Below are 11,901 nucleotides of genomic sequence, written 5' to 3'. Positions count from 1 at the left end.
GGTGCACTTTGTGCGCGACACCTAAAGAGCTGTCCACTTCACCAAATAGGACCAGTAATTTGAAAAACAATTTAGAGCGGTGCTATAGTAATGTGAAGTCAGCGAAAAGAAAACATGCGGAGGATTGCGCTCTCTCACTGAGGGATGCCACTTCGACTTCAAGAGATTAGGGAATAACCTGCCGCTTGCCACAGTGGATTCACCGGAATTTCAAAACCTTGTCAGCAAGATACCTTTCGCATCTAGCAATAATGACAAGGTAAGCTAACACTAATTTTTAGTGTACAATTGCTATCAATAATAGTTCTGGTCAACGTGTTTCAAGATGAAATATACAAAACTCATGTTAGGCAATACATTAAGCACCTTAACAATGATGTAGGCTAGCTGTACTCTTTTTAGGCTAAAGCCAACCTTTCACTGGACGTGTAATGAGCGTAATGAGCTACATTTAGAATGGCACATCCATATTTCCAGTTATGGTGGTGGGAGTAATGCAATAGTCGTGTAATGCATTATTTTTCAAATACTTTACAGTAATACAGTAATGTAACTGATTACTTTGAAATCACATTGATAGGTAATAAATAATGCATCGCAGTTTTGAAGTAACTTGCCCAACACTGCATAGCCTATGTACACACGCACACCTACTCGCACACACACAAAGGCACACACGCAAAGACACACTCAAATACACAGCACAGGCCAAAAGTAAAGTAATGATGGCCATTCCTTTTTCTTTAGTTAGCATACTGGTTCTTGCCATAATATAAATTTGAATCGATGTCAAATACGTCTGTTGGCTGTGCATGAACCTGACCTCTTCAACACATCTAACCTGTCCTAACCCCATTGATAAAACAAGGCACCCCTTGGGACAAAAGACATGTCTTGTGTTGCTCTTGAAGATAATCAAGAGAATGCCAAGATTGTGCAAAGCAATAAATAGGGCATCAAGCGGCTATTTTTAAGAAACTTCACTGTAAAACATGTTTTCTTTTATTTCACCTTGTTTTTGTTAAATACATAATTCCACGTGTGTTCATTTGTAATTTGGATACTTTCAATGAGAATCAAGATTATATACACACCCACATTTGTGTCTGTGTCCATACTGTATGTGTACGTATATGTGTAAAAGTATACTGTATATGTACAATATACGGAATTTTGTGCTCTTTGTGTAATGCTCTAAAAATGCTGTTCTAAGTTCTCTGATCCTTCTGAGTTGCCATGTTAGAGGAAAGCTGAGGAGTAGCTAGCATTAATCACCAGCCAGCTTGACAGTGAACATCAGCAAGATGGAAGATTCCAGTAGTGGTCTGACAGGCAGGTGATGCACATTGTGGAGTCGAGAATGGAGAACGCGGTGTTCAACTTTTCAAGGTGATGGACAGAAAGGCCTGACTTGCTATTGGCAATGGTGAAAGTTGACACATTATTAGTTGGTAACGACATATTGGCTCAACAAAGTTAAATAGGTATCTAACTGGTAGTGTTATATGAATAAAAAAAAGTGTATCTACTTTATCTATCACAGATTTATTCAATAACATAAAATAATGTACATGAATAACTTATAGGAGAATGAAGTTGACTGTCACTCATATTTTTATAGCAAAATTTTGCTGTACCCTCATTCAAACATGAGCAAACACTGCTGACCTCCATTTATCTTCAGCTTGGGAAAAAAAGATAACTACACCCAAAGTTTAATATTGGCAAGTGCAGTAGTTTTTTCCCCACATATTAGAGGTCATATCATGAGACTCACATCAAAAAGTTCTTTGTTATAACCATTATCCTTTGTAGTTGCAGAGCTGACAAACTGATGTTCTGCAAAGGATTCTTCTTCCCTCTGACTTCACAGTGTGGAGAACTTGCTGGAAATCCCATAAAGGTTTGTTTTTTTTTTCATCTTGTTTCACTCATTAGGGTTAGGGTCTTCACTTCTATATTTCCAACTTCTATATTTTCTCTTTTTCTGGCTACAAACATAGGACCCTGACTGAGTGTGGATGCAGCAGACAATGGTAAAATCACAAACGTATTTATCCTTCCCTGGTATCATATGACCACAAACTAGGAGTTAATAAGCCCTGAGCTGGCAAAGAGGTCATTTGTGCCGGGTTGTCACATATTTCAGCCTTGTTCAGAGCCACCTCAGCCCCGACAAGCATTGTGTGTGCTGGAGAAAACGATCAGACGATGTGCACAAGATTAGGCCTGGCAGCTGTTCCTTTCATGGCTTCCTGTTTTGCCACAAGAATTCTTTTGGTGGGTGCAAAAAAGCAACAAAACAGCACAAATTGGAACATTAACCCTTTCCTCTGTTTTATGTTTCTTAACTTAAGACAAGAGTAAAGATTGCCCCGGCAAACAGTTACAGCATCTTGATTTTGGTCTTGGCTTTCTGTTGAACACAAAACACGTTTCTTATTTCCCTCTTATCTTGACTTTCCCTCCACATTTTCTCCCTCATAAGCTACTTGGTCCCCCTTCCCTGCATCTAAACTGCAAATGGCAGCAAAGTCGACTAGCGGCGGAGCCTCTCAATGTCATTAGAACTGACCCTGTGGATTAACTGGAGGGGAGAGACGGTGTGTAGAAACTACAGATCAATAAGAGTTTATTCTTATGGTTATTTTTGCTTCACTTTGGATTTTGATCTGTTTCCCTGAAATATCCACTCAACGGCTATATCTAAAGCATCAAAGCATAACTCTATTTTTCTCGCACTCAAAACGTCACCGTATTCACCGTGCATTCATCCACACATTCCTTGCATTCTGCTTTTCAAGTTCAGAGGTGAGTCGGGGTGTTTCACAGGGGACTTTTGAGCGGATGACATCATGGACTTGTCACCAGCCACTTTCACAACTTGGACACTTTAGAGTATAGAAGGATAGAATGTTTAATGAAACTAGAAATTAAAAAAAAATGAGGGGTATGATTATGGGAGGAACATGCAAACTGCAACAAAGAAAAATCGAAAAGGAGATTCAAATCCAGAATTTTCAACTGTGAGGCAGAGGCATTACCTTCATGGGACAACTTCCAACTTCTTCCCTCTGTAAACAAGCCAAGGAAGGACTGTTTTATTCAAGCTTAATGGGCAATAAATACATTTTGAGCAGATGGAGATTTGGCAAACTTTGCATTTATGTGTTGCAAAAATTGACCCACACGTCTTTATTGTTACAATTAAGGATTTGTATTTCTGGCAGGATATAATGCAAATCAGTGGTCTTCATGGATCAATGAAAATCATAATTAATTCAACTTCTTGTAATACAATATACTGCAAAACTGGTTCAGAGATGCTCATATAGCTTTCAAAAAGGACGCGTACACACGTACACGTTGATTTAATTTACTCGTAAAAAGTCAAGTTCATACTGAGTCAGTGTGTTATATAAAAGTATAGACTGCCATCTAGTGGTTAAAGCTGCAGCAATTTGAAGACATGCTGGGTCACCCTTTGCCAAAATAACTCACGAAAAAAGAAAGATTTTTAAACCGACACAAATGCACTTTTCAACCTTCATGGAATATTTTCGTAACTTCAGATGAAGCATCGACGTACAGTTAATTGGGTGGTACTTTTGCCATGACGCGAGGGGTCTGTATCACTATATTCGGAACTAAGCAACTTCGAGTAGGGTGGAAAAATCCCAGGCACACACACACACACGCAAACCTATATGCGGTGGCGACTGCTATACGGAATACTGTACATTAGGGGCCTTCAAACTCGGTCCTCGAGGACCGTTGCCCTGCATGTTTTCCTGCATGATCACGATCATCATCGGGCTTCTGCTGAGCTCGCTGATGACCTGATCATTTGAATCAGGTGTGTCGGGGAAAGACGCCTGGAAAACATGCAGGACAGCGGCCCTCGAGGACCGAGTTTGGAGACGCCTGCTGTACATCATTTTCTCCATTTCCCTTTCATCAAAAAATGGCAGTCGATTCGAGCTTCTATGTGCAATTCTTGCTGTCATGAGAAAAGCTCCACAAGCAACCGAATGCACGATTTTTGTTTTGTCTGAGGAGACAAAAGAAAAAAAATAAACAAACAGAGGCCACCCAAGATAAAATGACAGTCAAGGATCACAATTTAACTAGTCGACATGAAATAATTGAATTTCGCATATGTCTTAAAATGATTGAATTATAAACATGTCGTTTATCAATGTAATTGACATGACAAGTAAATTCTCTTTCCTTACATTTCAGAAGGCTTCTGGAAGATGATAAACATGTTGCCAATATTTCATGTTTACAGTGTTTAAACAAACAAACCCAGATTTCACTCAATTTATGACATTGTTGTTAGTTTCGTACTCATTTTATTGTTGAATTTGTGTTTAAGGGTGTACCGTGTTTTTTTTTTTTTTCCATTGTTCATAGTTTAAAATATGTTTGAGGAGTGGTTGTAGACCATAGAGCACAGCAAATCAACCGTATTGTGGGTACTATTAAAACAAACAAACAAACAAACAAAAGTATCGAAACAAGTACTCAAGGTTTAGAAGGCCAGGAGGCCCGCAGAGGTTGCTGGGAGGGTCCCCTCTGTACAGTTTGCCACGCCCTGCTGCGCCTGCGCAGTAGGCGTAACTCGCTGGGCGGGGTGTAGATTGTTTGGAGTAGGGTGCTTATCTGGTTTTATTTCTTTTGTTTTTATCCCCCTCCCTTCGGCCTAGAAGGCTTGACGTATCCATCCCCTATCAGAACTGTAACGTCTGACAGAAATCAGATACGAAGCGGCTCGTCTCTTCTATAATTGTAACCCAATCAGCCATGTTCGAGAAAACTATTAAGGACTTTACCATTCATTTTAACGCTCTTAATGAGAGCAACACTTGTTCCAGTGGAGATTTGTTGACTGGGCAGGTCTCCTTCGAGCTTTCCAAGGCGACAAAGATGAACTCAATCACGATGCGTCTGACGGGAAAGGCAGACGTCCACTGGACTTCCGGAACCAGCAAACATAAAAGGACGTACCATGCAAAGATAGACTTCTTCAATATCAAAAGCATGATTTTGCAAGAAGGAGGTACGTGTCTGTCTACCCCGCCCACTTTACCACAGTTAAACTGTTGCAATCACGTAATGCACAATACAATCCATTGCCATTGCTGTAAACACAAATCTGCCTTTACAAAGACTGGATCATAGGGACGTGACGGGACACAAATCCGACGGTGCATGTTCTCCCAGAACATGCGCTGGTTATTTCGGGGCACTCCGGCTTCCTTCCACACTCCAAAAACATGCACGGCACGTGAATTGGACATACTAACTTGTCCTTAGGTGTGACTGAGAGCGTGAATGGTTGTTCGTCTCTGTGTGCACTGCGGTTGGCTGGCAACTAGTTGAAGGTGTCCGCCGCCTACTGCCCGAAGACAGCTGGGATAGGCACCAGCAAACCTGCGACCCTTTTTAAGGATTAGTGGCTTTAGAACACGGGTGTCAAAGTCAAGGCCCGGGGGCCAGATCCGGCTCGCTGCCTCATTTTTTGTGGCCCTTGAAATGCTGATTTGACTTCAGGTTTCTGACTAAAATACCAAAATTGCAAGTTGTCTTTAACTTTTAAAAATTTGGGGGAAGTAAAACAAACATTTTCTTATTCTCCAAATCTCTTTTGAACAGTTTTTGCTTCTGATATCAAATCTTGGTAAATGTGTGATCAACACACACACCACTGCTCTAGAAGATGGATGGATGGATGGATGGATGGATGGATGGATGGATGGATGGATGGATGGGCATTCTCTTGTGTACCCCATTTAAACAACAATCAAAAGAAAACATTATCTTATGCTGTGCGGGACCGAGCAATTTCTTGGTATTTTAATCTCGCTCTACGAGATCTTATCCCCTCCCTGTTGAATAATAAACTACACATTGTCGTACACGTCACTGCAAGTGCACTTGTTATTTGTTCATTTATTTATTAGCACTGATCTTGTGTTTGGCAACAGATCATTAGTTTTTTGGGTTTTTTTTTTCCGATATCTGCCTGTGTACTTAATAAATTCATGACGCTCCTTTCCCTATGCAGCTGTTGGCGCCCCTGCCACTCTTCCTCCAGGCAGGCATGTATATCCATTTGCATGTCAGATTCCACAAGGGTAAGAGCCTCTTGTGTGGCATGTCATCATTTGTGTTGTGTTGTCCAGTCTCCCTATAAATATGCTTACTGAGAATTCAATTTTTTCACCATTTACTCAATATACATTCACTTGTCCTTTTAGTTCATTTGACAACTGATAAAGTGCTGGTCTGTTTTATCCACCTACTCTAGTTTGTTTGAAATTGTAAAAAAAAATGGTGAATGTTCATCAAAGACACAAAATTGTCCTTAGTTGTCACTCGAACGTTTGTGTATATTATTTCATAAGTCATAATAGTGCATCGTTTTCATATAAAGTCATGCTCAAAGACGCTAATTGAACAAGTGCAATTAATAAAATGGGAGATAATGAGTGACCGTGGAAATAACATGAATATCTAGGTGTAATGGGTGTCTACGAAATAATTTTCCTGCATAGAAGTTATATCTTTTGTCATGTAACATTTTATATTCATCACTACAGAGACTTTCCATCCAGTTTCCGTGGTCCTCACGGGCAAATAGTCTACAGTTTGACTGTGGGCCTTAACAGGCCATGGCATATGTCAAAGGATTTTGTCACGCAGTTGAACTTTGTGCACCACATTGATTCCAACCAGCCACTGCTAATGGTAAGTGACATTTTACATGATTATAAGCTTCTTGCAGATTCGATATGGACTGCAGGATTATTAAAACACAAGTAAAAAAAAATGTTAAAAATAGAAATAATGAATTCACATTGAAATGATTAGACAAACTGAATCAACAGAAAAGTTAATTTGGCACTCACTAATGTACTCTGGAGGCGGCGTGGTGACATTGACCTCAAAGTTGTGTGGTTGGGGTTCCAATTCATTTTCTTCTGGCTGTCTTCTGTGGAGTTTGCCTTTTCTCCTTGTACTGTCCTCAATGTCATACCATATTCCCAAATCGTGTATGTGCCCTGCCATTGTTCGATGACCAATAAACGGTCTACACCAGGGGTCTGGAACCCACATCTCCAGAGCCCATGTGGCTCTTTCATTCTTCTGTGGTTGCTCTCTCATTTTGGAAAATGCTGAGTAATGTCTTTACATTTAGTTTGCATCAATTTGTTGGTTTAGTAAATGTGATTCCAAATATGGAGATGATGGTGATTACACCATAACATTAAAACATTTTTAGATGTTTGATATCAACACTAGTCAAAAGTTTGGAAACGCTTTCAAACGTTTAGCAAAGTTATCCAGACAGTAGCACGCAAGGAATCATGTACTGTAATAAAAAGATAAAATTAGAAAAAAAAAGTTCTAACCAAAGTTCTGTTTCTTAGGCAACATTTTGCCAAGATGACAGCTTGCTCTTCATGTTATTTTCACTTTTATGATTCGGATCATATTTTTGGACCTGGAATGGCTTTTAGTTCACAGGTGTGCATTCTCAAGCATTCATAGCTTGAATTTCTTGAGTGAAAAGCGTTTCCAAACCTTTGACTGATACAGCAAATGTTTTCATTTGCAATCATTTTGCAGTGAAATGGTCTTTAGTTGAATTGGTCTGGCTGCACAAGCCACATGCAATGAAATGAAGACAAAACACATGTCAGTTTTGAGTGCTTGCGAGTGGATAATCAATCGTTTTAAGTAAAATCTATAATTTCGGGCATAAGAGGATTACTTTGACATTTTATTATTTCCATGCACATTTTTATCACTTCAGATGTCAAAAAAGTTTTGTGGCTCCCAGTGTTTTGTTTTGTTTTGTTTTTTAACTGTGATTGACAGTCAAAATGGCTCTTTCGGATATTAAAGGTTGCTGACCCCTGGTTTAGCCTGCCTCTCACCCAGTCAGTTGCGACACCTCCTCTCCCTTCCCTTCTTATGTTCAGTGTGGGAACTTGGTACGTCGCTGTACTCTAGCAGAAAAATTCAAGTAAGAATTGATGTGAGCTTTTTGCTGGTCGTCTGCGACTCACCCAAAATAAGTTGGCGACCCACTTTTGGGTTTCAAACCACCAGATGACAAGTACCATATGTAATGCACATTCAAATCTTTGGACAATTTTGATTTCGTATTTATTAAGTACTGTATATTTTTTTAATTTTATTTAACTCGAGTAACATGTGTCTTGGGATTGTTATAGATTCCAAATTTAAAGTTGATTTTCATTTCAGGGCAGCTGGTTATTTTTCTCTTTCTCTGTATGTGCACCCAGAGAAACATAAACAATGGGGAGTACACGCAAACTCTCCATAGATGTCCCAATAGGGATTTGAACCAACAGCCCCCCCACCATGCTGCCTATTATATCAAAATCAATTCTGTTTGTTGTTCTATGGCCATTGTGAAGCATTGAGAGATTGCATCACATTAACAAAATTGCAGGTAATTTTTGGTTGCTCACTGAACTAAATTGTGAGCCTTTGCCTGATCTTTCAACCTCGTGTTGTTGTGAAAACTTTTGGAGCGGGTATTTCAACCTATTAATTACCCTGTTGTTTTTTTGGTTTTGTGTTGTTGTTTTTTTTTCAGGCCCCCCTTTCAGCCTCCAACAGCATGAACGTGTGCTCCCTTAGTTGTACCTCCGGTCTTATCACAATGACAGCCAGCATGGAAAAAAAAGGCTTCATGCGTGGTAATGTTCAACCTTCCTTTCCATTGTTTTATTTGAAATTTAAATGTTTTTAATTGAATTTACGTTTGCACATATTTTGCAGGTGAAACCATCCGGATGGTTTGCACCTTCAGCAACGCTTCGTCTCGAACGGTCACTCCTAAGGCCAAGCTGAAGCAGAAGCAGCAATACTTCACATCTAAAAGGGTCCAAAGAAGGTTATATTTGAAAAACCTGGACTCTGTGATGGGCCTGCCCATCAGTGCGCACACCTCAGACACGCACACGGAGATGATGCTCACCATCCCCGCTGACTCTTCTCTCACCATCTCCAACTGCAGCCTCCTTCAGGTGGACTATGAAGTTGAGGTAAGAAATATCAAAGGGCACAACTTCTTGTCCTCTCGAATACGCTTGACCATTATTTTTCTTTTGTCTTTTGCAGTTGAGCCTTTGTCTAAGAGCTTCACCGGACCTCATTGCGCTATTTCCCATTGTCGTTTGTGACATGCCTTTACATCCACCTTATTTAGAATAACCTATTTAAATACACTATATGCGACAGGGATGCAATGGTTTTGAGTTTACAGTACGATAAACTTGGTGTGTGATTGCAAGTGATTTCTGCCTCAACACTGCCCTTGTGAGGCTCACTCAGGTCTCATCGCTTGGTTTAAGTTATAAACTATGCAAAGTTTGTATTGAACAAACACTGCGTTCGGACTGCCTCAAGTATATGCTTTGTTTACATAAATTACTCTTTTATATATTGTTAGAGTCAAAACATTAGGTACACGTGTACCTGATCAAACGAGTCAATACAAGAGCTTTATGTTAAAGTACTGGTTTACAATTATATGGTTAATGTTGAATTAAACTGTGTTTTTCAAGTTTGACTCTCATTTAATGAATAGGGCAACTTCAAACATTAAGAACACCTCTGAATCCCTATGATTGTCGGCAGTTGAATTTCACCACAAGCAACACCTGCATTTTTTTAAACCAGTTTTTCCATGTTATCTTACATATGAAAAGTGAATTTGTCATGTGTGTTGTTTTTTTTTTTCACATTAGAGACTAACAAATTGAGCTTGACTCCATCTTGAATATATAGTATAGTATGTTGGGGTCTATCTTTGCTGGCTTTACGCTGAAATGCTCACTGGCCAATAGCAGGGGGACATACAAACAAGCAAACGTTCACATTTCACATGACTAAAAGCTCCAAATAAGCTGTCATGCATTCTTTGGAGTGCGAGAGGAAACGAGTAAATCCACACAGGAAAGGCGGAGCTCAGATTCAAGCGCACAAACATTGAACAATATCGCAAGGGCATACTTGTACAAGGTTGTTTTATTGTCCTTCCACCTGTGCTGGTCCAGTCGGCCACTGGTTGAAGTTCCCAGAAAGAAAAACGTATTCTTTGTGCTTCACCTTGTTGTTTCAAGCCAGCTTATACAAATGCGTGCTTTGCTTTTTTATATTGCAGTTTATTTAATGTTTACATCAGGAGGGACGAAAACCTTTGATATACACTATAGAGAAACTCCATGCGTTGAATGAATTATGAAAAAAAGCATAAATAATATGAGCTGTATTTATGAACATCTACTTAAGTGGCCTTTACATGCTTTTGTCTTTAGCTTTGCATACATGTTTATATGCAAGTTAAGTCCTAAACATTTTCATTGTAATATGGATGTTATTCTCTTATACGACAGCAATAATGTGTTCTTTGTTGTAATGTTATGGATATACAGTTCTTACCCAGGGAGAACTTTCAATGCATGACTTTAATGGACAATAACGCCTCAAACTGCATAGTGCAGTTGGAATTTTGTACTGTAATTTACAGTATTAAAAACCTTTTCTTAGCTTCATGTCTTGTGCTTTAGTTTCTTTTACAGTATCATTTTCACCCTTTGAATTTTATTTTTTGAAGAAAGTACGGACTTTGTTGCTAAGCTACTGGGCAATATTTTCTTCTTAAATTATTACTTTTACGCATTCATCCAAATTAATTGAATATATCATACTTACCATGATCAGTGGTGGGGCAAAAGTGTTCCATACACATGCAAGCATACAAAAATTGAGTTATTGGGCATGCAAACAGGCAATACATCTGTGGACTAATTTTCACGAGTGTTGTGATGTAATGCAAGCAATTTGCTGGCACTTCATATCATGCAAGCACAATAATATTTAGAAGCCATCACAAAGATTGTAGCCTGTAACATTAAGGTTTAATCATTACTCAAACACATTATAACTCCTTAGAATAAGCTAAACCTTGCTCTTCATATCTCACTTGACACTGAAGAGGTGTTGAGTGCCTGTTGCTGTAGTCATGCAGTCTGCTATAACAAATGTTAAGAACTTTTCAGTGGAATACAAGGCCATCAACCAGAGCAATGCGTTCACGTGGGGATTACATCACCGGACACAATACATTAGAAATGACAACCCACTGTAAAATAGATTCACTGTGGGTCAACATGAAGGGAAAAGCAAAGATCAGATGGATTGAAAATGATGGAAGAACAGTTGTAGTATGCCAAAACAAAGAGAAGTACTTCAGCATCAAGACATTTGTTTTTCAGGAAGGCTAAGGTGAGTGAAATAAACAATCTGCTGAAATCACATTTACATTTCTTTATTACAGCGGTGGCTTATCTTATATTTTCCTTTTATCTTAATTACACTTTGAGCGCATTTATTTTTCATGTTTTTTATTTGTATTAGAAATATGTAGCATACTGTATGTGCACCAAACTAAGCAAACCTTAAAGACCTGACAAGATACAAAAGGCCTTCCTGTGTGGAGTTTGCATGTTCTCCCTGCCTGCGACCCCTGTGGGGATAAGCGGCTCTAGAAAATGGATGGATGGACATATTTATAAGCAGTAGCTTAACCCGTGCCTGTACAGTTTATACAACACAACAAATACTCTGCCAACCAAGGGTGCGATTTAAACTCTGATATGATGAAAGTTCATCCATCAAAGGCCATACAATTTTACATGTGTTTGATTGACATTTGTTAAGTGGAATACAGTTGTGTTGAACTTAAAAGATAACTTTTAAAGGGACAATGTGTATGATTTAGACCATTTTTTATTACAGAGGAATAAATTAAATGATTATGAATTTCAAAAGCTTCCAAATAAATGTATTCTCAAC

General features: G+C 39.0%; 1 protein-coding gene across 1 annotated transcript; it reads left to right on the top strand.

The window, feature by feature from the left end:
• Positions 1–4,611: 4,611 nt before the first annotated feature.
• Positions 4,612–10,598, top strand: LOC148429752 (arrestin domain-containing protein 3-like). The gene is made up of 6 exons (XM_088421150.1): positions 4,612–5,062; positions 6,071–6,140; positions 6,606–6,753; positions 8,636–8,738; positions 8,821–9,086; positions 9,163–10,598. The coding sequence occupies exons 1-6, from the start codon at positions 4,807–4,809 to the stop codon at positions 9,253–9,255; spliced, it is 936 nt and encodes a 311-aa protein (XP_088277276.1). The 5' UTR covers positions 4,612–4,806; the 3' UTR covers positions 9,256–10,598.
• The last annotated feature ends 1,303 nt before the right edge of the window (positions 10,599–11,901 follow it).

The sequence above is a fragment of the Hippichthys cyanospilos genome, chromosome 1 (assembly GCF_059441005.1).
Source record: "Hippichthys cyanospilos isolate Australia breed blue-spotted pipefish chromosome 1, RoL_Hcya_1.0, whole genome shotgun sequence".
Taxonomy (NCBI): Eukaryota; Metazoa; Chordata; class Actinopteri; order Syngnathiformes; family Syngnathidae; genus Hippichthys; species Hippichthys cyanospilos.
Note: the sequence above shows the minus strand (reverse complement) of the source record. Positions and strands in the feature narration are given on the sequence as shown.